Below are 27,389 nucleotides of genomic sequence, written 5' to 3'. Positions count from 1 at the left end.
TCTTTGAATTGTACATTTTGAATTGGTGAATTGTATGTGAATTGTATTTTAATAAAGCTGTTTTAAAATATTATAAACAGGCCGGGCGCAGTAGCTCACGCTTGTAATCCCAGCACTTTGGGAGGCCAAGGCTGGCGGATCATGAAGTCAGGAGATCGACACCATCCTGGCTAACACGGTGAAACCCTGTCTCTACTAAAAATACAAAAAAATTAGCTGGGTGTGGTGGCGGACGCCTGTAGTCCTAGCTACTCGGGAGGCTGAGGCAGGAGAATGGCGTGAACCCAGGAGGCAGAACTTGCAGTGAGCCGAGATCGTGCCACTGCACTCCAGCCTGGGCAGCAGAGCGAGACTCCGTCTCAAAAAAACTAAATATATAATAATAATAATAATAATATATTATAAACAAGTCAAAAAACAGCATATACTGGAAACACTAGTTACAGCAGATATGGCAATCTACAGGCTCATTTTGTGAGTTAACAAAAGCATACTATAAATCAGTGGAGTGAATATCCCAATGGAAAGCTTTAAATAAGTAGTTCACAGGAAAGAAAAAAGGTCTGTAGTACTCAGCAAATAGATTTGGGACTTTTGTTAATTATTACTGTTGCTAACCAAGATTTCCCGCAGTCCAATTTTCAGACACTTAGCCTTGCACTTCCCCACACCTTTTGAACACAACAATGGCCATGTAACTTGCTTTGGTCAATGCAATATTCAAAAAGATTTTTGTCAGTTCTGGGAGGAAACTTTTAAGAGCCGCTGTGAGATTTGTCATGATCGGTCTCTTCCTATGTCATGGTAACCAGCAATGTTTCAGATCATAACTGTTCCATTTAATCCTCATGAGTAAAGCTCCCAACAGAGGTGTTAGACATGTAATATGAACAACAAATATATTTTTGTGAATTTTTTTTGAGACAGAGTCTCACTCTGTTGTCCAGGCTGGAATGCAGTGGCACAATCTTGGCTCACTGCAACCTCTACATCCTGAGTTCAAGTGATTCTCTTGCCTCAGCCACTCGAGTAGCTGGGATTATATGTGTGTACAACCATTCCTGGCAAATTTTTGTATTTTTAGTAGAGATGGGGTTTAGCCATTTTGGCCAGGCTGGTCTCAAACTCCTGGCCTCAAGCTATTTGCCTACCTCAGCCTCCCAAAGTTCTGGGTATTTTGGTTATTTTAAGTTGCCCAGATTTGGGGGTCATCTGTTACGGCAATGTAATGTAGCACATCATTATTGATAGACTCCCTCACAATTGTAGAACACATTAAAATAATAGTATTCCATTTTTTACCTTTCATAAGAACAAAAATAAAAGTTGGATAATTCCCACTGCTGACAAGGTGTTTCTGAAACAGACAGTTTCATTTAAAAATATTCTTTTTTTCATTGAGAAATGAAAATTGTACATATGTATGATGTCCAACATGACATTTTGATATATAGATACATTGTGGAGTGACTAAATCAAGCTAATTAACACATCTATTGCATCTCATGAGTTTGTCATAAATTAACAAATCCCCTATACTCATATATTTAGGTTATATCTATTTTTCCCTATTATAAACAATTCTGTAAGGAATGTCTCTGTGGGAAATTTCTAGTACTAAATGATACATTTCACTCGTGTATTTTTTGTGTCAGCCCAGTTATAGTTCTTGCCCTGTTTCACCCAGTAAGATTACCTGGGTTAATTCTAGGATATTGAGAAAAGATATTGAAAATCTGAAGATTATATAGGTGCTTGTGTTTGCTGATGCTCGGATCAATTCTGTTTTTCTGTTTTATCTACACTTTGAGCGCACTCTCTCCAAGGTGTTTTTCTTTTCTAAAGTTAGCCCATAGATGAAGGAATAGCACAGGATTAATATTCTTGTAGCTAAATTGATTTGCACATCCTTAAGGTATTTCCTTAGGGAAAAATTCTAGAATTAGAATTCCTGGCTCAAACAATCTCTGTTAAAGAACTCTTAGTTGTATTTAAAAAATTACAATCACCTTCTGTCACTTTCTCTGTAGTGGCACAGAAACGCTTATCCAGTGATCAATTCAAGTACCTGAACATCGAAGAGGAATAGAGTTTAAATGGCCTTGAGAGACTTGTGAAAAATAACTGTCAAGACTTCTTTAAGTAGCATAGCTAAAAAGTCAAAAATTTTAGTGTCAGCTGCATATATAAAGAGCTTAGAAGTCATCACTCCCAAATTTAAACAAGAAAAACCCGAATAAACTGAAAACAAATGGCTTTTTTTTTTTTTTTTTTTGGACCTATCAGAGAACTAAGGTCATAGGCCGAACCAATACCATAAAATCTGGAGAAACAGTACATTCAGAGTCAAAGCTGAAATTGGCTTACATGGAATAGAATTTACTAGAGCCATAAACTGGTAGGGACACTTAAATGTTAAGTTGATGAACTTCTTGACACTGACTGTGGAGCAGCAGGAGAGTGAGAAATTCTGGGAGTCATAGTCTTATAGAGGCTTTTTATGGATTTAACTTTCAGGAAACTCAACTCAGTTCTTGTGGTGAAGAACCAAGAATTATCCCCTTGTGAATCTGGCAGAGGGAGAGGAAATACAACCATTGAAGTACACCCAGAGCATTCTCCATACAACTGACTACTCTTAAGAGAGACAAACTACTGGAGCCTTCTCCCACCTGGGCTCAGGCATTTCACCAATTCCAACTCCACCTAGCATTCTTGTCTCACTTTGGGGGGAAAAAAGTTAAGAAACACTTATAAGGTCACAGGCCAAAGGAAAATATCAAATTCTAGCCCCTTCTACACTTCCTGTCTCACTTAAGGTTAAAAAAAAAAAAAAATGAGAAGCATTGTGAATGTCACAAAATGGGCAAAAGCTCACAAAAACACTGAAACCTAATAATAGGACCTGGAAATACTTCTCTCCCCCTGCTGCCCACCTCCATTTCTACTACATCGGTAAGGCTACTGTATTATAGCAGGATATTAAGACAGAAGAAACTGTACTTATGAGACCGTATTTAAGAAGTCTCGGGGGGCGGAGCAAGATGGCCGAATAGGAGCAGCTCCAGTCTCCAACTCCCAGCGCGAGCGACACAGAAGACCGGTGATTTCTGCATTTTCAACTGAGGTACTGGGTTCATCTCACTGGGGAGTGCCGGACGATCGGTGCTGGTCAGCTGATGCAGCCCGACCAGCGAGAGCTGAAGCAGGGCGAGGCATTGCCTCACCTGGGAAGCGCAAGGGGGAAGGGAGTCCCTTTTCCTAGCCAGGGGAACTGAGACACACAACACCTGGAAAATTGGGTAACTCCCACCCCAATACTGCGCTTTAAGCAAACAGGCACACCAGGAGATCATATCCCACACCTGGCCGGGAGGGTCCCACACCCACGGAGCCTCCCTCATTGCTAGCACAGCAGTCTGTGATCTACCGGCAAGGCAGCAGCGAGGCTGGGGGAGGGGCGCCCGCCATTGCTGAGGCTTAAGTAGGTAAACAAAGCTGCTGGGAAGCTCGAACTGGGTGGAGCTCACAGCAGCTCAAGGAAACCTGCCTGTCTCTGTAGACTCCACCTCTGGGGACAGGGCACAGTAAACTAAACAAACGCAGCAGACACCTCTGCAGACGCAAACGACTCTGTCTGACAGCTTTGAAGAGAGCAGTGGATCTCCCAACACGGAGGTTGAGATCTGAGAAGGGACAGACTCCCTGCTCAAGTGGGTCCCTGACCCCTGAGTAGCCTAACTGGGAGACATCCCCCACTAGGGGCAGTCTGACACCCCACACCTCACAGGGAGGAGTACACCCCTGAGAGGAAGCTTCCAAAGCAAGAATCAGACAGGTACACTCGCTGTTCAGAAATATTCTATCTTCTGCAGCCTCTGCTGCTGATACCCAGGCAAACAGGGTCTGGAGTGGACCTCAAGCAATCTCCAACAGACCTACAGCTGAGAGTCCTGACTGTGAGAAGGAAAACTATCAAACAGGAAGGACACCTACACCAAAACCCCATCAGTACATCACCATCATCAAAGACCAGAGGCAGATAAAACCACAAAGATGGGGAAAAAGCAGGGCAGAAAAGCTGGAAATTCAAAAAATAAGAGCGCATCTCCCCCGGCAAAGGAGCGCAGCTCATCGCCAGCAACGGATCAAAGCTGGACGGAGAATGACTTTGACGAGATGAGAGAAGAAGGCTTCAGTCCATCAAATTTCTCAGAGCTAAAGGAGGAATTACGTACCCAGCGCAAAGAAACTAAAAATCTTGAAAAAAAAGTGGAAGAATTGATGGCTAGAGTAATTAATGCAGAGAAGGTCCTAAACGAAATGAAAGAGATGAAAACCATGACACGAGAAATACGTGACAAATGCACAAGCTTCAGTAACCGACTCGATCAACTGGAAGAAAGAGTATCAGCGATTGAGGATCAAATGAATGAAATGAAGCGAGAAGAGAAACCAAAAGAAAAAAGAAGAAAAAGAAATGAACAAAGCCTGCAAGAAGTATGGGATTATGTAAAAAGACCAAATCTACGTCTGATTGGGGTGCCTGAAAGTGAGGGGGAAAATGGAACCAAGTTGAAAAACACTCTTCAGGATATCATCCAGGAAAACTTCCCCAACCTAGTAGGGCAGGCCAACATTCAAATCCAGGAAATACAGAGAACGCCACAAAGATATTCCTCGAGAGGAGCAACTCCAAGACACATAATTGCCAGATTCACCAAAGTTGAAATGAAGGAAAAAATCTTAAGGGCAGCCAGAGAGAAAGGTCGGGTTACCCACAAAGGGAAGCCCATCAGACTAACAGCAGATCTCTCAGCAGAAACTCTACAAGCCAGAAGAGAGTGGGGACCAATATTCAACATTCTTAAAGAAAAGAATTTTAAACCCAGAATTTCATATCCAGCCAAACTAAGTTTCATAAGTGAAGGAGAAATAAAATCCTTTACAGATAAGCAAATGCTTAGAGATTTTCTCACCACTAGGCCTGCCTTACAAGAGACCCTGAAGGAAGCACTAAACATGGAAAGGAACAACCGGTACCAGCCATTGCAAAAACATGCCAAAATGTAAAGACCATCGAGGCTAGGAAGAAAATGCATCAACTAACGAGCAAAATAACCAGTTAATATCATAATGGCAGGATCAAGTTCACACATAACAATATTAACCTTAAATGTAAATGGAATAAATGCTCCAATTAAAAGACACAGACTGGCAAACTGGATAAAGAGTCAAGACCCATCAGTCTGCTGTATTCAGGAGACCCATCTCACACGCAGAGACATACATAGGCTCAAAATAAAGGGATGGAGGAAGATTTACCAAGCAAATGGAGAACAAAAAAAAGCAGGGGTTGCAATACTAGTCTCTGATAAAACAGACTTTAAACCATCAAAGATCAAAAGAGACAAAGAAGGCCATTAGATAATGGTAAAGGGATCAATTCAACAGGAAGAGCTAACTATCCTAAATATATATGCACCCAATACAGGAGCACCCAGATTCATCAAGCAAGTCCTTAGAGACTTACAAAGAGACTTAGACTCCCATACAATAATAATGGGAGACTTCAACACTCCACTGTCAACATTAGACAGATCAATGAGACAGAAAGTTAACAAGGATATCCAGGAATTGAACTCATCTCTGCAGCAAGCAGACCTAATAGACATCTATAGAACTCTCCACCCCAAATCAACAGAATATACATTCTTCTCAGCACCACATCGTACTTACTCCAAAATTGACCACGTAATTGGAAGTAAAGCACTCCTCAGCAAATGTACAAGAACAGAAATTATAACAAACTGTCTCTCAGACCACAGTGCAATCAAACTAGAACTCAGGACTAAGAAACTCAATCAAAACCCCTCAACTACATGGAAACTGAACAACCTGCTCCTGAATGACTACTGGGTACATAACGAAATGAAGGCAGAAATAAAGATGTTCTTTGAAACCAATGAGAACAAAGATACAACATATCAGAATCTCTGGGACACATTTAAAGCAGTGTGTAGAGGGAAATTTATAGCACTAAATGCCCACAAGAGAAAGCAGGAAAGATCTAAAATTGACACTCTAACATCGCAATTAAAAGAACTAGAGAAGCAAGAGCAAACACATTCGAAAGCTAGCAGAAGGCAAGAAATAACTAAGATCAGAGCAGAACTGAAGGAGATAGAGACACAAAAAACCCTCCAAAAAATCAATGAATCCAGGAGTTGGTTTTTTGAAAAGATCAACAAAATTGACAGACCACTAGCCAGACTAATAAAGAAGAAAACAGAGAAGAATCAAATCGACGCAATTAAAAATGATAAAGGGGATATCACTACCGACCCCACAGAAATACAAATTACCATCAGAGAATACTATAAACACCTCTACGCAAATCAACTGGAAAATCTAGAAGAAATGGATAATTTCCTGGACACTTACACTCTTCCAAGACTAAACCAGGAAGAAGTTGAATCCCTGAATAGACCAATAGCAGGCTCTGAAATTGAGGCAATAATTAATAGCCTACCAACCAAAAAAAAGTCCAGGACCAGATGGATTCACAGCTGAATTCTACCAGAGGTACAAGGAGGAGTTGGTACCATTCCTTCTGAAACTATTCCAATCAATAGAAAAAGAGGGAATCCTCCCTAACTCATTTTATGAGGCCAACATCATCCTGATACCAAAGCCTGGCAGAGACACAACAAAAAAAGAGAATTTTAGACCAATATCCCTGATGAACATCGATGCAAAAATCCTCAATAAAATACTGGCAAACCGGATTCAGCAGCACATCAAAAAGCTTATCCACCATGATCAAGTGGGCTTCATCCCTGGGATGCAAGGCTGGTTCAACATTCGCAAATCAATAAACATAATCCAGCATATAAACAGAACCAAAGACAAGAACCACATGATTATCTCAATAGATGCAGAAAAGGCTTTTGACAAAATTCAACAGCCCTTCATGCTAAAAACGCTCAATAAATTCGGTATTGATGGAACGTACCTCAAAATAATAAGAGCTATTTATGACAAACCCACAGCCAATATCATACTGAATAGGCAAAAACTGGAAACATTCCCTTTGAAAACTGGCACAAGACAGGGATGCCCTCTCTCACCACTCCTATTCAACATAGTGTTGGAAGTTCTGGCTAGGGCAATCAGGCAAGAGAAAGAAATCAAGGGTATTCAGTTAGGAAAAGAAGAAGTCAAATTGTCCCTGTTTGCAGATGACATGATTGTATATTTAGAAAACCCCATTGTCTCAGCCCAAAATCTCCTTAAGCTGATAAGCAACTTCAGCAAAGTCTCAGGATACAAAATTAATGTGCAAAAATCACAAGCATTCTTATACACCAGTAACAGACAAACAGAGAGCCAAATCAGGAATGAACTTCCATTCACAATTGCTTCAAAGAGAATAAAATACCTAGGAATCCAACTGACAAGGGATGTAAAGGACCTCTTCAAGGAGAACTACAAACCACTGCTCAGTGAAATCAAAGAGGACACAAACAAATGGAAGAACATACCATGCTCATGGATAGGAAGAATCAATATCGTGAAAATGGCCATACTGCCCAAGGTAATTTATAGATTCAATGCCATCCCCATCAAGCTACCAATGAGTTTCTTCACAGAATTGGAAAAAACTGCTTTAAAGTTCATATGGAACCAAAAAAGAGCCCGCATCTCCAAGACAATCCTAAGTCAAAAGAACAAAGCTGGAGGCATCACGCTACCTGACTTCAAACTATACTACAAGGCTACAGTAACCAAAACAGCATGGTACTGGTACCAAAACAGAGATATAGACCAATGGAACAGAACAGAGTCCTCAGAAATAATACCACACATCTACAGCCATTTGATCTTTGACAAACCTGAGAGAAACAAGAAATGGGGAAAGGATTCCCTATTTAATAAATGGTGCTGGGAAAATTGGCTAGCCATAAGTAGAAAGCTGAAACTGGATCCTTTCCTTACACCTTATACGAAAATTAATTCAAGATGGATTAGAGACTTAAATGTTAGACCTAATACCATAAAAATCCTAGAGGAAAACCTAGGTAGTACCATTCATGACATAGGCATGGGCAAAGACTTCATGTCTAAAACACCAAAAGCAACGGCAGCAAAAGCCAAAATTGACAAATGGGATCTCATTAAACTAAAGAGCTTCTGCACAGCAAAAGACACTACCATCAGAGTGAACAGGCAACCTACAGAATGGGAGAAAATTTTTGCAATCTACTCATCTGACAAAGGGCTAATATCCAGAACCTACAAAGAACTCAAACAAATTTACAAGAAAAAAACAAACAACCCCATCCAAAAGTGGGCAAAGGATATGAACAGACATTTCTCAAAAGAAGACATTCATACAGCCAACAGACACATGAAAAAATGCTCATCATCACTGGCCATCAGAGAAATGCAAATCAAAACCACAATGAGATACCATCTCACACCAGTTAGAATGGCGATCATTAAAAAGTCAGGAAACAACGGGTGCTGGAGAGGATGTGGAGAAATAGGAACACTTTTACACTGTTGGTGGGATTGTAAACTAGTTCAACCATTATGGAAAACAGTATGGCGATTCCTCAAGGATCCAGAACTAGATGTACCATATGACCAGCCATCCCATTACTGGGTATATACCCAAAGGATTATAAATTATGCTGCTATAAAGACACATGCACACGTATGTTTATTGCAGCACTATTCACAATAGCAAAGACTTGGAATCAACCCAAATGTCCATCAGTGACAGATTGGATTAAGAAAATGTGGCACATATACACCATGGAATACTATGCAGCCATAAAAAAGGATGAGTTTGAGTCCTTTGTAGGGACTTGGATGCAGCTGGAAACCATCATTCTTAGCAAACTATCACAAGAACAGAAAACCAAACACCGCATGTTCTCACTCATAGGTGGGAACTGAACAATGAGATCACTCGGACTCAGGAAGGGGAACATCACACACCAGGGCCTATCATGGGGAGGGGGGAGGGGGGAGGGATTGCATTGGGAGTTATACCTGATGTAAATGACGAGTTGATGGGTGCAGCACAGCAACATGGCACAAGTATACATATGTAACAAACCTGCACGTTATGCACATGTACCCTACAACTTAAAGTATAATAATAATAAATTTAAAAAAAAAAAAAAAAAAAAAAAGAAGTCTCTAGAGAAACCCAAAGACAGCAGGGGATACTAAAGCAAGGACATCAGAAGAAAATTAAGCTATAGCAAACAATAAACACAGCCCAACTACTAGCCAGACTAAAGGCCTACTTACCTCATTTTCTTTTACCCAGTACATCATATTGATCTTTCAACAAGAAAATACAAGTATAACAGAAAAATACCAAGGAATCAAGAGCTAGAGTAAGCATCAGAATTAGTTTGGGATATGGCAGAGACTTTGGAATTATCTGACTAGGAATTTAAAACAACTATGATTAATATGCTAAGTGCCCTAATGGAAAATGCAGACAACATGCATGAACAGATGGTTACTGTAAGCACAGAAATTGAAAGTCTAAGAAAGAAACAAAAGGAAACTGCCAGAAATAAAGAAAGAGAAATGAAGAGTGCCTTTCATGGATTTCTCAATAAACTGGACATGGCTGGGAGTAGAATCAGTAAGCTTGAAGAAATGCCAATTGAAACTTCCAAAACAGAATGCAAAGAGATAAAACAGGAGAAAGATGGAACAAGAACTGTGGGACAATTACAAAACATGTAACTTACATGTGATAGGAATAACAGAAAGAAAAGAGAAAGGAACAGAGATATTTGATGTCATAATGGCTAAGAATTTTTCAGAATTCAGAATATACCAATCCACAGATCTAGGAAACTCAGAGAACATGGAGCAGGATAAAAATCAGAACATCTACAGTAATATTATATTCAATCTGCAGAAAATCAAAGACAACTAGAAGATATTTTAAAAGCCAGAGAAAACAATTACCTACAAAGAAGCAGGGATAAAAATTGCATTCAGATATTTTTCAGAAACCATAGAAGCAAGAAGAGAGTGGAGTAACATATTTAAAGTGTTGAAGGAAAAGAACAACAACACAGAATTCTATGAAATTACCCTTCTCATCTAAAGAAGACATTCTGGATATTCTCAGACAAATAAAAATTGAGAAAATTTGTTCCCAATAGACCTGGCTTGTAAAGATATCAGTAGACAATCTTCAGAGAGAAGGAAAATTATGCAGGTCAGAAATTCAGATTTATGTAAAGAAAGGAAGCATGTTAGATAAGGAATAAGTGAGGGTAAAATTAAATCTTGTATTTTTCTTATTAATTGATTTAACAGAAAACAGTTTGTCCAAAATAATAATGTTAGCAACAATGTATGTGATCATTACAACTTACAGATTAGTGTAATGAATGACAACAATGGTATAAAGGATTGGAGGAATGAATTAGAAATACTCTGTTATAAAAGTACTTTGCTCAAGGGAAATTTTTTAATAACCTAAAATAATTACAAAAATACAACTTATCAAAGTTGTGGGATGTAGCAACACAGTGCGTAAAAAGAAGTTTATAGCATGTAATGAATATATTAGAAAAGAAGAAAGATCTATAATCAGTAATCTAAGCTTCTATCTTAGGAAACTATACAAAGAAGAGGAAATTAAATTCAAAGTAATCAAAATAAAATATAAAATCTAGGCAGAAATCAATGATATTGAAAATAGGAAATCAATGGAAAAACTCAATGAAAACAAAAGCTGATTCTTTGAAAAGATTAAAAACATTTATAAGTCTCTAGCCAGACTAAGAAAAAAAGAGACAAGGCACAAATTGTTAATATCAGAAATAAAGGAAGGCCTATCACTACTCTCCTGTTGACATTAAAAAGATAATAAAAGAATATTATGAACAACTTTGTCCAAAACTTTGATAGCCTAGCTGGAATGGAACTATGCCTTGAAAAACACAATCTACCAAAACAAATCCAGGGAGAAATAGATAATCTGCCTAAGCCTGTAACCATTAAAGAAATGGTATCATAGCAAAGACATGTAATCAACCCAAAAACCCATCAGTGATAAACTGGATAAAGAAAATGTGGTACATATACACCATGGAATACTATGCAGCCATAAAAAGGAATGAGATCATGTCCTTTGCACGGACATGGATGGAGGTGGAAGCCATTATCCTCAGCAAACTAACACAGGAACAGAAAACCAAACGCTGCATGTTCTCACTTATAAGTGGGAGCTGAACAGTGAGAACACATCAACACGGGAAGGAGAACAACACACACTGGGGCCTGTTGAAGGGGGTGGGAGGAGGGACAGCATGAGGATAAATAGCTAATGCATGTGAGGTTTAATACTTAGGTGATGGGTTGATAGATACGGCAAACCACCATGGCACAAGTTTACCTATGTAAAAAACTTGCACATCCTACACATGTATCCTGGAACTTAAAATAAAATTTAATTTAAAAAAAAAGAAACTCAATCAATGCATAATACACTTCCAAATGAGAAAGCACCAGGCCCAGATGGGTTCACTGGTGAATTCTACCAAACATATAAGGAAGAAATTATAGTAATTCCATACAGTCTCTCATAGAAAATAGAACCCAAGGGAATACTTTCTTAAAAAATGCTATGATGTCAGCATTACCCTAATACCAAGACCAGGTAAAAAAGTTACAAGAAAGTAAAACAGACCAATATCCCTTACACAGATAAATGTAAAAATTCTCAACAAATATTAGCCCATCAAATCCAACAATGTATAAAAAGAATTATATGCCACAACCTAGTAGAATTTATTCCAGGTATGCAAGAATGTTTCAACATTCAAAAATCAATTAATATAATCCATCACATCAAAAGGCTAAAGAGGAAAAATGACATTATTACATCAATAGAGCAGCAAAAGTATTTGGCAAAATCTAACACCCATTCATGATTTTAAAAAGAGAAACTCTGGGAAAACTAGGGATAGAGGTGCTATGGGCTAAATGTGTATGTCCCACACCAAATGTGTATATTGAAGTTCCAACAACCAATGTGATGGCATATGGAGGTGGGACCTTTTGCAGTTAATCAGGTTTAGATTATCTGATGAAGATGGAACTCTCAAAATGGGATCAGTGCTCTTATAAAGAGACACCAGAGAGCTTGATCTCTCTGTCTCTCTCCCCACCCCCACCCCACATGCACACACTGAGGAATAACCATGTGAGAACACAATGAGAAGGTGAATGAACGAATGAATAGGAAATCAATGGAAAAACTCAATGAAAACAAAAGCTAGGAAAACAAGCTAGGAAGTGAGACCTCACCAGCAACCAAATCTGCTGGCACCTTCATCTTAGACTTCCTAGCCTTCACGGCTGTGAGAAATGAATGTCTATTATTTAAGCCACTCAGTATATGGCATTTTGTTATAGCAACCTGAACTGAGTAAGACAGAGAGATCTCTTTATACTTAATAAAGAACATCTACAAAAACTTTACAGCTAACATCATAAGGGTAAGAAACTAGATGCTTCCCTGCAAAGATCAGGAACAAACCAAGGATGTCCCTTCTCACTAATCCTATTCAACATTGTACTGGAAGTCCTAGCTAATGCAGTAAAACAATAAACTCAAAAGGTACACAGATGTGGAAGGAAGAAATAAACTTATCTTTGTTCAAAAATGACATTATTATTATTATTATTATTATTATTTTGAGACAGAGTCTAGCTCTGTATTTTTAGTAGAGATGGTGTTTCACCATATTGGCCAGGCTTGTCTCGAACTTCTTGGCCTCAAGTGATCCTCCCACCTCCCAAAGTGCTGGGATTACCACCGCACCTGGCCCACAAATGACATTATTGTCTACATAGAAAATCCTTCAAAATTGCCCTTATATGCTCTCAACAAACTAGTATTTCACGCATGAGAAATGAAAAAAGTGCCCCCAAAGACCATTGAACCTCTCATTGTGAAACAGAGGCTCATGAGTTTTAAATAAAGAAGAAGTCAGGAGGGGCCTCTGAACAGTTTGTTCTCCAAGCAGCCGAGCACACCTTCACTAAGGAGAACTACATTCTAGGATTTAGCATTGTTCTTGAATTACCTATCTCAGATCCAAAAGTTCAACTTGCTGAAGGCTTTGATGTGTTTATGCCTAAAACTTCACTGTACTCTATATCGTCAAACTACACTCGCACAGAAAGCCTTTTGCTTAGAAAATGGTGTGTGCATTTTTTATAACAAGACTTTGGCTAACTCCTTAACCTATTGGGGTAAGAGAGTAAGAGAAAAAAAAGGACTTGATGACAACCAAAAAGGACTAGACCAAACTACTGTGTGTACAATAAAAGTGAGAAGTGTTACAGCATTCCAGAGAGGATTAACATGAAAGCTAGCACGATGAAACCATAAGCATTCTGCAACTAAATTGACAAGAGAAGAAAGAAAGTGTGGGAACATAATAAGAAAATGAGATCAAGAGGTATACTGAGGCTGGACAAAAACGCATATATCCTATAGATATTGATGACTCATGAAGGATTTTACATGTGAAGGAATAATATGAAATTATTTAGAAATAGATCACTGTAGAGATGTCCAATAGAACTTTCTATGATGATGAAAATATTCTATATTTGTGGTGTCCAGAATTGCCCCACTACCCACAATAGTCATCAAGTGACTATCAAACACTTGAATCCAAAAATATATAATAAAATATAAAAATATAGATTATGAACAATGGGATTTGTTGCACGATTATGGGTTGGCTTAACATTTGAAAATCAAGGTAATTACCAGAATGAAGAAGAAAACTGATATGATCATTTCAATAGATGCAAAAAATTTTGACAAATTTCAGCACCTATCCATTATGGAAAAAAAAGTCAGAAAACTAAGGAGGAAGAAAAATGAAAGAAGGGAACTTCTTCAATAAATATTGAAAAGGAAGAACACTGTTGGAGGATGTATTTACCTGACTCCAATACTTGCCAGGAAGCTACAAAAATTAAGAATGTTTGGCACTGGCGTAAGGGTCAATAAATAGATCAATGGAATAGCCTAGGAATTGGCCAACACTTATAAAATTTTTAGACTTTTCTACAAAGGAACCAAGCAGTCCAACTGGGGAAAGTCTTTTTAACAAATGATGCTTGGACTACTGGATATATATATGGAAGAAAATGAACCTTGACTCCTGCCTCACACAACACACAAAAAATAAATTTGAGACAGATCATAGATTTAACTATAGAAGTTAAGCCACAAAGCTTATAGAAAAAAAAAAAAGAATTTCTTCATGTCTGGGACTGTAGGCAAAGGTTTCTAAGAGAGTGTACATAAAATAAACTAGAACTTGGGGGAAAATCAGCAAAGAAAGGCTGAAAAACTATTTCAAATTAAAGTAAACTAAAGAGACACACCACATTCAGTGCTTACACACATATTTGATTCTGTGCCAGGAAAGAAAATGACTATGAAGGAACTTTTGGAACCAAGTAGCAGAGTGTGAAGAGTTTATAATTTAGATAATAGTGTAGTAATAAGTTGTATCAGGCCAGGCACAGTGGCTCACACCTGTAATCCCAGCACCTGGACAACAAGAGTGATACTCCCTCTCAAAAACAACAACAACAAAGGAAGAAGAAGCAGAAGGAGAAGAAGGAGAAGAAGGGGAAGAAGGGGAAGAAGAAGAAGAAAGAAAGAAAGAAAGAAAGGAAGAAGGAAGAAGGGAGGAGGAGGAGGAGGAGGAGAATAGGGTTCCCTTTTCTACCTGGGAAGTATCAGTGGTTTCAGCAAAACGGAACTTTCTCCAAGATTACCTATAAGGGACATTTAAAAAATCACTCTCCTTTAGGAAGCAAAGAAGAGGGAATTGATGTTTGTAGTGGTGAGGCATGAGCTCCAAAGTAGATCTTCCCAGAGACTGATCCACGGGTAAAGAAAGTCAAGGGGAATAGACTTCGTCAGGATGGTGAATGTATTAGGTTCATACTGCTGCTTTAACTAGTTACCACATACAGAAAGGCTTAAAATAATACAAATTTATTATTATCTTACAGTCCTGGAGGCTGGAAATCTGCAAAGGGTTTCATCACACTAAAATCAAGATGTTGCCAGAGCAGCTATCCCTCTGGGATTTCTAGGGAAGAATCTGTTTGTCTTTTCCAGGTTCTGGAGACAGCCTGTATTTCTTGATTCTTGGCTTCCTTCCATCTTCAAAGCCAACAATGGCCAGTGTAGACTTTCTCATGGTGCTTCAATCTGATATTGAGTCCCTGCCTCCCTCTTCCACATCTAAAGTACCCTTGCAATTACATTGGTCAAGATAATCCAGCATAATCTTAAATTAAATTCAGCCGATTAGCAATCTTAATGATCCTTTGCCAGGTAATATAAAATGGTACAGGTTCTGGAGAACAGGACATGGACATCTTTAGGGGACCATTACCTGCCAAACACAATGATGGTAGCATCTAAATGAGTTTTCAAATGGACAGCAGTAACAACATCAACTTCGTATTTAACCACATTGTCTGTCCTATGCAGGAAGCAGGGAAAGGAGGGGCTCAAGATTAAAGGATGAATGTGGGGGCGATTCAAAAGGAGCCAGGTTGCTTTGTCTCGGGGAGGGGGGTGCACGGTGGGATCCTCTCCAGAGAATGACTGCTGAAACAGCAGGTAGTTGTGGCAGGTGACTGAGATCCAAGCTGGTGCGAATACCAGCCACATTTCCACACTGTCAAATGTCATGGCAAGAGAAGACTTGACAGGGAACCGAAGAGGAGCCAGGACCATCCCTACCTGGTGCCATCAAAGAGAGAGGACTGTTATGACCTCCTGCGGGTCCTGACAGGGAGAGGTTCTCTTTTGGGGGCAACTGTGGGGACAGTGCAATGCCAACGTGAGCCACTATTTGAAATGAGAAAGGGCGGTGTGGCAAAAAGAAATGAGTCTGGTGCAGACCAGTGGTTGGTTTCCTAGGGTTAGAGGTCTAGGTCTACCTTCTTTTAGAGGAGGGGCAGTGTTGAGGCCTTGATGGGAGCCCCCTGCCCCGGAGTTCACTTAAGAGCAGGTGTACCTTCCTCCCCTGCGTGGCTCCACGAAGCTGGGAAAGAAACGCACAGGACCACCACCCTAGAGCCCCAGGCCTGTATTGCCTGAAATCGCCTCTCCCCTCCCACACTGCAGTGCTGACACCCCCTTTCCCATTAGCGTCCAGGAAAGAGGGTGACGGGACTGGGGAGAGACAGAGGGCAGACACCCAGCAGTCCTTGTGAAGGGGGCTGTTGGGGCGGGAGTGCAGAGATATCACTGGGCGGTTTGGTATCCATCCGCTGTTCCCTCCAGCGCGGCTCTTCCAGACCTCGCGATCCTGTCCTCTGCCCGGGCCCCCAGCCGCCCGCCAGTCCCACATATTATAGCAGCGCCAGAAATATGGTAGTGGTCGCCACGTTAGGGTCCGCGGCGGCCTCCTGAGGCACCCTGGTCCAATCCGCACACCCAGGCTGGGGCTCATCCTGGCTCCGCCCACCTCGGGGTCGGAACTACGGTGGGCCTGGGAGGGGGCGTCGAGCACTTTCGCGCCGTATCCCTCCGCCCCCCTTCCCGACACCCTCGCGGCGAGCGGTTCTTGCCGCATCCTGCGCAGCCCCTGCCTACTTTGGTGCAGAGGCGTGGGGGGCGGGACGCGTCTTTGCCATTCGGATCGCGGGGAAAGAGGTGGCTCCAAGTGAGGAGCCGCCAGAGGAGAGCTGAGGAGAGGAGGGGGAGGCCGACGACCTGGGCCCTGGGCCTCTGAAGGCAAGTGCGCGTGCTTGAGGTGGGGGTCCGGGTTGCGGGGGTGGTCCGGCAGGGTGGAACAGCAGGCAGCCTGCCCCGCGGACCCTGACAGCTTGGCAACGAGGAGACGATCCGGTGGGAGCCAGGCGCTTGAGAGAGGTGCGCAGTGCTCGAGACCCCTGGCGATGGGGAGGCGGTGACCAGAGCGGGCCGGGCCGGGCCAAGGGCTGAGGGGCTGGCTTGAGAGGCACCGTCAGATCCTTCGGAGGAGAACCGCGCTGACCGCTTCCCAGCCAGCTTTGCAGGCGCCCGCGCCCCGCCCTCGACCGTGTCTGTGCCCGGAGAGGGCTGTGGGGGAGGCTCCTGCGGGAGAAATGGCGGAGCGGGAGCCGTTGTTGGGGGCGCCGAGGGAAGCCGGCGGGTGTCGGCGCCCCGGCTCTGTACCCAGTCCGCGGGAGGTGAGCCGCGTTTGCTACTCCGGGCCCCGATTCCCAAAAGGGGCTTGTGGGGCTCCATGTCCTGGGTGCCTTCCCTTCCCACAGGCTCCAGGTTGAGGTCAAAGTCTTCTGTCTGCGCGGTAGGTCTGGCGTATTCTGACAGGACACAGTGAGCATCTGCAGAGGAGAGGCTTGAGATAAAGGAAGAGCACGAATATTGCCTGGATTTCTGGAGGTGTGTGGGGATGGGGGTTGGGCGCTAAACACTGACTGGGGACCCGAATCGGGGTAGGGGACTGTGACCAGAGCAAGTCCGGCATCCAGGAGCACCTCATAATCTTCGCCTCTCTAAGGGCGCTTCCCCCGCCTTCCATCCCCACCTACCTCCCCCACTGTCCTAAACTGGGGGCACGAAAGGGTGGGCTTTGGAAGGAGGGGTGATGAGGGAGACATACTGACAAGTACCAATTCACAACCTGTTTTCTAGAATATGCGGCGCCCTTCCCCCATTTTATGCTGCGCAGAGCAAGGGGATGTGGCGCACCTAGTGGTGAATACTCAGAATTGGAGAAGGGAGTAATGGGAAGAGTATGACGTCAAGAGAAGGAGTTGTTATCTCTGGAACCTTGAAGCACGGCCCAAATAAAATGAGAATATTCCACCAGCAAAACCCCGAATGTTGAAAGACATACCAATAATACGGGGACTCATCCTTGGCGTTGGTCTGTCTACCAAGTGCTCTTCTGTCACCCCTGATATCCTGACTGTCTTACTTTTTCATGTGTTTGTCCATAGGCCTACTTTAAGGCTAGCCAGTTCTGCAAGAAAGGCAAGGAGGAGGAGACTGGCTCACAGCTCTGGAGGTTGGTGAGAAGGGGGAGGGGGCAATGTAGGGGACAGTTGGAGACAGAGAGCATGGCAGGTGGCAGATACACTTCCACCTGTAGTAGAAGTGGCGGACCCACTTCTATTCTGCCGGGTTTGCACAGTGCCAGCATCCTTTTTATTTCTTGCAGGAGACACGAGATAGGTGTAGGTTGGGTTGTGACTCAGAAAAAACCGGAGAGCAGGGACTAGGATACAGGAAACCATAGATACATTGAACCCTTGAATGGGAAGAGATATATTTGTCACAGGGGCCAGAGTGCCCGCCTACCTACCAAGCACTCACACTCCATTCTGTCATTTATGTTTACTTGTCTGTAGGACCCCCTTCTGTCAGCTGTGGGGCTTGACACCACTTGAACAAGAAAAGGAGGGGGAAACTGCACCACATCAGTGAAGGTTGGTATGAGAGTGGGTATGCTTTTGGGTGGGGTAGTGGAGACCAGCATGGGTCTGGGAGTGATTAGGGTCCAATCTGGGGGCTTATTGGCCCCTCTCATTGCTGACACACTTTCCCACCGTTGTTGGACCTGTTTTGTAGCAGGCAGCTGGTCCAGAGAGACTTTCTCAAAGCCCAGCTGTCCCACCTAGCATTCAACATCAGTCTCACTGCACATGGGGTGACACAATTGGAAGAGACTCAAAGCCTCATTTCATTCTCTCTCCCTAGATCTACCTCCAGTGGCTGCTCTGCTGGTGGTGCAGTTGCTGCTGACAACCACCCTCAACAGGTCTGCACCCATCCAGGAAATATCTGTCTTCCTTTAGCTTGGTTGTGCCTGTTCTACACTCAATCTGTATTATTGAATTATTGACTGAGACTGTGTTTGGGAAGGAGGCTAATTGACTACTGGACTGGATATTGACTCTAACTTTTGTTTCCAAGCTTATATCCTCAATCACCTAAAGATCAGAGTGTGAAGAAACAAACCTGTGACAGATCTGTAGTTAAGGTTTAGACTGGGGGAGGAGTATATTACTGGACTTCCTTTGTAACTTGTACCATGACTGGGGCAGAGATTGAGCCTAGCGCCCAGGCCAAGCCTGAAAAGAAGGCTGGGGAAGAGGTTATCGCTGGGGCTGAGAGAGAGAATGATGTCCCTCTGGTGGTCAGACCCAAGGTTAGGACCCAGGCAACTACTGGGGCAAGGCCCAAAACTGAGACCAAGTCTGTGCCTGGGGCAAGGCCCAAAACTGATGCCCAAGCAATGTCTGGGGCAAGGCCCAAAACTGAGGCCCAAGTAATGGGTGGTGCAAGACCCAAAACGGAGGCTCAAGGAATGGCAGGAGCTAGACCCAAAACTGATGCCAGGGCAGTAGGTGGTGCTCGTCCTAAAACTGATGCCAAGGCAATCCCTGGAACAAGGCCCAAGGATGAAGCTCAGGCATGGGCCCAGAGTGAATTTGGGACTGAAGCTGTGTCACAGGCAGAAGGGGTGTCCCAGACTAATGCCGTTGCCTGGCCACTGGCCACTGCTGAGTCTGGATCAGTTAATAAATCTAAGGGCCTGTCTATGGATAGAGAACTAGTTGATGTGGATGCTGAAACCTTTCCTGGCACCCAGGGTCAGAAAGGAATCCAGCCCTGGTTTGGACCAGGGGAGGAGACTATGGGATCTTGGTGCTATTCCAGGCCCAGGGCCAGAGAGGAGGCCTCTAATGAGTCTGGGTTCTGGTCAGCAGATGAGACCTCTACAGTGTCTTCTTTCTGGGCTGGAGAAGAGACAAGTATCAGATCATGGCCCAGAGAAGACTCCAATACCAGGTCCAGGCACAGGGCTAAACATCAGACTAATCCCAGGTCCAGGCCCAGATCCAAGCAAGAAGCCTATGTTGATTCCTGGTCTGGATCTGAGGATGAGGCCGGCAACCTATTCTCCTTCTGGGCTGGAGAAAATACCAGTAACTTGTTCAGGCCCAGAGTCAGGGAGGAGGCAAATATCAGGTCCAAGCTCAGGACAAATAGAGAAGATTGTTTTGAATCTGAGTCTGAAGATGAGTTCTATAAGCAGTCCTGGGTGTTGCCTGGAGAAGAGGCCAATGGTAGATTCAGGTGCAGAGACAAAGAAGATCCTAATACCGCCTTGAAACCCAGGGCCCAGAAAGATGTTGATGGTGATAGGGTCAAACAAGAACCCAGGTTTGAGGAGGAAGTCATTATTGGGTCCTGGTTCTGGGCAGAAAAAGAGGCCAGTTTGGAGGGTGGAGCTTCAGCAATCTGTGAATCTGAGCCAGGAACTGAGGAGGGGGCCATTGGCGGATCCACGTACTGGGCTGAGGAAAAGTCCAGTTTGGGGGCTGTGGCCAGAGAAGAGGCCAAGCCAGAGTCTGAAGAAGAGGCCATATTTGGGTCTTGGTTCTGGGACAGAGATGAGGCCTGCTTTGACCTAAATCCCTGTCCTGTGTACAAGGTCAGTGATAGGTTCAGAGATGCAGCTGAGGAACTTAATGCATCCTCCAGGCCCCAAACCTGGGAAGAGGTCACTGTTGAATTCAAACCTGGTCTTTTTCATGGGGTTGGCTTCCGATCCACAAGCCCCTTTAGAATTCCTGAAGAGGCTTCTGAAATACTTGAGGCAAAGCCCAAGAACATGGAACTTAGCCCAGAAGGGGAAGAGCAGGAATCTTTGCTTCAGCCTAATCAGCCTGATCCTGAGTTCACATTTCAGTATGATCCTTCCTACCGGTCAGTCCGGGAAATTCGAGAGCATCTTAGGGCCAGGGAGAGTGCAGAGTCTGAGGGTTGGTCCTGCAGCTGCATACAATGTGAGCTGAAAATTGGTTCTGAAGAGTTTGAAGAACTCCTTTTATTAATGGACAAAATTAGGGATCCTTTTATTCATGAAATATCTAAAATTGCAATGGGTATGAGAAGTGCTTCTCAGTTTACCCGAGATTTCATTAGAGATTCAGGTGTTGTCTCACTTATTGAAACCTTGCTTAATTATCCATCCTCTAGAGTTAGGACAAGTTTTTTGGAAAATATGATTCACATGGCTCCACCTTATCCAAATCTAAACATGATTGAGACATTCATATGTCAAGTGTGTGAAGAAACCCTTGCACATAGTGTGGATTCCCTTGAGCAGCTAACTGGAATAAGGATGCTTAGACACCTCACTATGACTATTGACTATCACACACTGATTGCCAACTATATGTCCGGGTTTCTCTCCTTATTAAGCACAGCCAATGCGAGAACAAAGTTTCATGTTCTGAAAATGCTGTTGAATTTGTCTGAAAATCCTGCTGTGGCAAAAAAACTATTCAGTGCCAAAGCTCTTTCAATATTTGTGGGTCTCTTTAACATAGAAGAGACAAATGATAATATTCAAATTGTTATTAAAATGTTTCAGAATATCAGTAACATTATAAAAAGTGGAAAGATGTCCTTAATTGACGATGATTTCAGTCTTGAGCCGCTTATTTCTGCATTTCGTGAATTTGAGGAGTTAGCTAAGCAACTACAAGCCCAAATAGACAATCAAAATGATCCTGAGGTGGGACAACAAAGTTAATATGATTAACCACCCGCCGCTGATCAGCCTTATGTTCCCAAAGAGCCCTGAGTAGTGCTTTGGTGTTCACAGTCTGTTTTTTTGTTGTAACTTACATTTTTTAATGCTTATGTTAACTTCGTCAAACTCTTGTTTTGAGCTGGATCATTTTGTGGATGCCAAATGAATATCAAAACTGAAAACACATTTGTTGATATTTTTGTCTTGCTGTCCAGATTGCGATATTTTTCAGTATTAAGCTTTCAGTGAACTGTGTCACCTAAGTAAGCTACCCTGCTATTTGTTGTTTAAATATATGGTTCTCTATTTGAGTCTGTGTTTTCAATAAAGTTCTATGTTTAAATTGGCATAAGTGACCCTTCTTCAGTTTAAGAACCATGTATAGATACATCGTGTGCACTTACAAACATAGGTAATTATTAGTATGAGAAACATGCGCTCATTAGAAAATTCTGTTCTTGAGCTAAGAAGGGAGAGATTATTGTGGGCTCTGATACTTGAGGAATGCTTCCGAGAAGAGGGACCCATTTAAATTGGTCGAGATAGAACAAATTTGTCAGGATAGGAGAGCAAGACAAGTTGCCGACCTGCTTGCCCAATTATGAGCCTTCCCAACAAGCAACCTAAAATTAATACTTCTTATAGGACCCATTTAAATTACCATCTTAGCCCTGGGTAAGATAACACAAATCATTAGATTGCTCTTGGAAGTGGGCAGTGGTGGTTTGAAGAAAAGTGTGTAATTGAATAATCTGTTTTGGTAGCATGGATGAACCCAGTCTGCCTAAAAAAAGTAAAAGGAGTTTGATGAGAAATGCAGTTAGAAAGTTGAGAAGAGGCCAGTTTGGGGAACAGAGTAAGCCAAATCTGCATATTTAACAATTCAAAGTAAGGTGTTACTTCAATGCTACCTAAACGCTGAAAGAGTAGGATAGCACAATTAAATGGAATGGGGAATATGATTTCCTTTATATGCCTAGACAAAGGAAAGTGTTAAGGAAATACCATGCAGCCGTTGAAATGATTATGTATGGATAGGTTTATTGACACAAAAGGACATTATTTTATATTTGCTGAAACAGAACGTGACATGTATGGAAAATTAGATTCCATTTTTAAAACATCTGTAAATGTACACAATTCCTATGCAATTTCAATATGAATTTCTAAACATTTCACAGTCTGGAATAAAATATATACCATGTTAAAAAAAATGCTTAGAGACAGGCGTTGGGGAGATAACAAACATTAATAAGACAAATTAAAATATTAATATGCTTACATTTTGTGTCTTGAGTTATAGATGAGCATGCTGGAAAGGACAATTATATAAATGAATAAACTATAAGTGTTAAAATATGGTTAGAGATAATATCATTTAGCAAAGTTGTAAATGAGCTATCAGAAAGACTAGCTTTTCATAAAATGTTTTAAAGACAAAAATTAAAATTGGCCGGGAACAGTGGCTCATACCTGTAATCCCAGCCCTTTGGGAGGCCGAAACGGGAGGACTGCTTGAGCTCAGGAATTCAAGGCCAGCCTGGGCAACATATTGACGCCTTGTCTCTACTAAAAATACAAAAAGTTAGCCCAGCATGGCAGCACGTGCTTGTAGTCCTAGCTACTCAGGAGGCTGAGGTGGGAGAATCACTTGAGCCTAAGAAGTTGAGGCTGCAGTGAGTCATGATCACACCACTGCACTCCAGCATGGGTGATGTGAGTGAGACCTTGTCTAAAAAAAAATAAAGTAAAATTACCAAGGGTGGGCCAGGCACGGTGGCTCACGCCTGTAATCCCAGCACTTTGGGAGGCTGAGGTGGGCAGATCACTTGAGGTCAGGAGTTCGAGACCAGCCTGGGCAACATAGCGAAATGCTGTCTCTACTAAAAATACAAAAACTTAGCTGAGCATGGTGGTGTGCACCTGTAATCCCAGCTACTGGGGAGGCTGAGGCAGGAGAGTCGCTTGAGCCTGGGGGGCAGAGGTTGCAGTGAGCTGAGGTCGCACCACTGCACTCCAGCCTGGGTGAGAGAGCAGAACTCCGTCTCAAAAAAAAAAAAAAAAAAAAATTACCAAGGGTGTTAAGTTTAATATTAGTCTGTTCATGGTACAAAAATGGCACCTTTTTCACATAATTATTACCGTAAAAAACATAACATTTCCTTTTGAGGTGACAACAGAGTTCTGGAGCTAGACAGTGGTGATGGTTGTACAACATTGATAATGTACTGGGTTGTATACTTTAAAATGCTTTAAATGGCAAATTTTATGTTATGTGTATTTTGCCACGATAATTTAAAAAATGACCACACCATACCTTCAGTCAGGAGAATTGGAAAAGACAGGGATATATGTTGGTTTGGAGAGGAAATTCAGACTTAGGAGAAATATCAAATGTTTTATTTTTAGACATCACAAAATTTTTTTTTTGTCTCAGAATGCTCTAAATTTTCAAAGGTAAAATTACAACTCATGTAAATGTAAAAAGAATATGTGAAAGATTTTTCAACACAATTAATGAACAACTGCTAGGATTAAGAAAACAGTTGAAGGGTATATGTGTATATACAATATACACAATATGAAGATATAAACAAAACATTGAATTTTATAAACACATAGGAAATTAATAAATGTTAGAATAACACTGCCAGGTTAAATGCAAAACTAGTTAATATCTTACAGGGCAATAAATTGTAATATTTAAGGTTATCTATTGCACTGGACATAAATCATTTACATATCTATTGAATAAAATATATACATGTTAACATCAGTGTCTACAGAGTTGAAAATTAGGTAAATCAATAGACATCCCAGCACTGCCCTGAAATGACATCCAGTAACTAATGGTGACTTTACCTAAGTTTTGTATAATTTTTCTGACAGTGCAACATGCTTTTTTTTCCCCACCTGATCCTAGTTTGGTAAGGTACATGGAAGTGACAGTTTTGCCTCCCTTTGCAAACCATAAGTTTTAACAGGGATCATCCTAGTGGTGCAAATTGGAGTTTGAATTTTGTTTTGCTTACTACCATGTTTCAAGACAGATCCTGTGTGTGTTTTAGTATGTCGCTTGAGTCGTATACAATATATTAAAAATCACTTCATTTCCCAAATCCTCATCGAATGTTCCTCGCCAGCCAAGTGGTCCTCCAGAGCAAAGCCCAGCCTTCCTTCCAGCTGTCTGGCCAAGGAGCTTCAGTGTCTTCTAGTAAGCACCCCAGAGGCAGAAGACTGTCATCGGTGGTAGGGGACTGCGGCGAACAAGCTGACTGCGCAGTCACGTGGGGGCTGACGGTGGGTCATGTGACCAGGCTCTGGATTTGGCCTGCGGAGAGGAGTGTTTTCTTACACCCAGAAAGGACCTGAAAGGCGGAAGACACCTGTGCTCCGCAGAGCAGAACGTGGGAGGAACGGCGGCATATTAAGGTAGGTAGGTGTCTTTCCATGCTGCATCAGCCTGAAAACTAATTTCTCAGGCGACCGGAACTACAGCATTTGTTGGTAAAGGAAACAATCCCTCAGCCAACCGCGAGCGTCTTAGCTGATCTGTCTTTTGTTCAGGAGCTCAAGAAGAAAAGAGTCTACCTGCCTGACTCATTCATGGAAAGGAGCAGCGGTTGCTATTGGAGGAAGTGGGTGCAAGGACGGCAGATGCCATCCTTAAGAGGTGGTGACTGAGACTAGATGCGGGTGCAGGTAATGCCTCGGATCCGCCTGCTCCCTCCTGCCTTTTGAACACCCTTATCCCCTCATCCCAAGGCTCCCAGCCCAGTGAGTGCCCTGTGTTTGTAAGTGTGGGTGGGGGAGGTGGGCATATGGATGGAGTTGGCTTCAGGGAAGCCCAGAGCGGGGAAATGGTGAAGTGACAATTCGTGAACATCTGTGGTGCTGGATCAGGAAAGGCAGGGGTGGGGATGGGAACCATGGGCTACGCATCCGCACTCATTCTACTCTGTGTCTTCTTACTGGCAGTATTCAGGCAGTGGGGATGGCTGATATCAGCTCAAAACTGGCAGAGGGTGGAGGAGGGCAGGAGAAGGGAACACATACATCTGCCTTTTACTGCAAGGCTCCAGCTGACTGGGGATGCAAGAGAGGAATGAACCTCAATCCTGGCAGTTCTAGGAAAAGGAGGAGAAGACATAGACTCGAGGAGAGGAAACCTAGATGCTGTGGGCCCTTCACCTAGGATTTCTCATTAGGATACTCCAAGCTTCTCGACCCCCAACGGGATTCCTGGATCTCAGCCCCATGCAGCAGAATCTCGTTCCCATTGAGGGACACAAAGTGGGTTGCTGCTCCATGTGACACTCTCTCTCCCTGCTGTGTTGGGCCTCAGAGGAGGGTCTTTCTGGGGAGCACCTACAGAAACTGCTTCATGGATAGTCTCCTAAGTTCCCCTCTGCATACCCTTTGCCCTCTTGTGTTGTGATCTCTGCTCATTCCTTAGGATGTGTTTCTTTGGTCCCATCACAGGTAGCAACCCCATGGTAAGTCCTTGTCCTCTTTCACATTGAGTATCCTCCTTTCCCCCTGCCCCATGCATCCACTGGGTACCAAGTGAAAGAAAGTGGTTCCTCTACCCACAATACTTCTGGCACAGAATATGTGGATTTTTCACACCAAGCAATTCTCCTATTCTTTGAGGACACCAGTTAGGTATCCTACAGTTTAATTCAATTCTGACACTACCCAGAGTTAGTGCAGACTTCTCTGGTTAAGGGCTCATTCCCATAAGACTGCCCTCCCCCACTTCAGACAGCAATCACAAGTAATGGATCTCCACGTTACCCACACTTCTGTCTGACTTAGCTCCCAGTTGGGAGTTCCCACAACCCCCTCCTCAGGTTCAATAATTTGCTATGAGGGCCCACTGAACTCAGGGAAACTCTACTTCCTATTACTGGTTCATAAAGAATATAAATTAAAAGTCAGATGAAGAGGTACATTATGGCAAGGTCCAGAAGGGTCCCAAATGCTGAAGCTGCCATCCATGTGGATTTGGTGTACACCACCTTCCCAGAATACGAATGAGTTCACCAACCTGGAACCTCTCAGACATTTGGGGTTTTTATAGAGGTTTCATTACATAGGCGTGATTGATGAAATCATTGACCATTGGTGATTAGCTCAATCTTCAGCCCCTCTCTTCTCCTTGGAGGTCAAGGGGTGAGGCTGAGTTCCAACCCTCTAATCATGCCTTGATCTTTCTGGTGACCATCCATATCTTGAAGCTATCTAGTAGCCCTCACCCACCAGTCATCTCGGAGCATAAAAAAAGACACCTATCACTCCAGAGATTCCAAGGGTCTTATTGTCAAGAGCTTGAGACTAAAGCCACATGTAACAAAAGATGCTTCTGTTATCCCTATCAGGAAATAGCAAGGGTTCTAGGAGATCTATGCCAGGAATATGGGACAAAAATTTATGGTTACCAAAGGCTGGAAAGGGTATTGGGGATGGGGTATAAAAAGGAGTTGGTTAATGGGTACAAAAACACAGTTAGAAGGAATATGATCTAGTATTCAGTAGCTCAATAGGGTGCCTATAGTTAACAATAATTATTATGTATTTCAGTGTAATTAGAAGAATAGATTTGGAGTCTTCTCAGTGCAACAAAATGATAAATATTTGAGGTGATGTGTATCTCAATTACATTACACATTGTATGTTTATATCAAAATATAATTTATACCCAATAAATATGTACAAATATTACATATC

The 27,389-nt window shown here is 42.4% G+C and overlaps 1 protein-coding gene across 22 annotated transcripts in view; it reads left to right on the top strand.

The window, feature by feature from the left end:
- The first annotated feature begins 16,624 nt into the window (after positions 1–16,624).
- The window catches only part of LOC105499789 (G protein-coupled receptor associated sorting protein 2), a 177,618-nt gene continuing 166,853 nt past the window's right edge, over positions 16,625–27,389 (top strand). For 16 of the 22 annotated variants that reach the window (XM_071089166.1, XM_071089154.1, XM_071089164.1 and 13 more), the window contains exons 1-6: positions 16,625–16,840; positions 17,362–17,491; positions 18,052–18,119; positions 18,463–18,540; positions 18,812–25,091; positions 25,227–25,361. In XM_071089166.1, the coding sequence (XP_070945267.1) occupies positions 19,146–21,659 (2,514 nt within the window). In that variant the 5' untranslated portion in view covers positions 16,625–16,840; positions 17,362–17,491; positions 18,052–18,119; positions 18,463–18,540; positions 18,812–19,145 and the 3' untranslated portion in view covers positions 21,660–25,091; positions 25,227–25,361. Of the gene's footprint in view, positions 16,841–16,867; positions 16,979–17,000; positions 17,278–17,361; positions 17,492–18,051; positions 18,120–18,462; positions 18,541–18,811; positions 25,096–25,226; positions 25,362–27,389 lie in introns of those variants that run through there. The other 6 variants (XM_071089169.1, XM_071089158.1, XM_071089171.1 and 3 more) reach the window with 6 other exon arrangements.

The sequence above is a fragment of the Macaca nemestrina genome, chromosome X, assembly GCF_043159975.1.
Source record: "Macaca nemestrina isolate mMacNem1 chromosome X, mMacNem.hap1, whole genome shotgun sequence".
Taxonomy (NCBI): Eukaryota; Metazoa; Chordata; class Mammalia; order Primates; family Cercopithecidae; genus Macaca; species Macaca nemestrina.
This window is presented reverse-complemented; position numbering and strand designations above follow the sequence as displayed.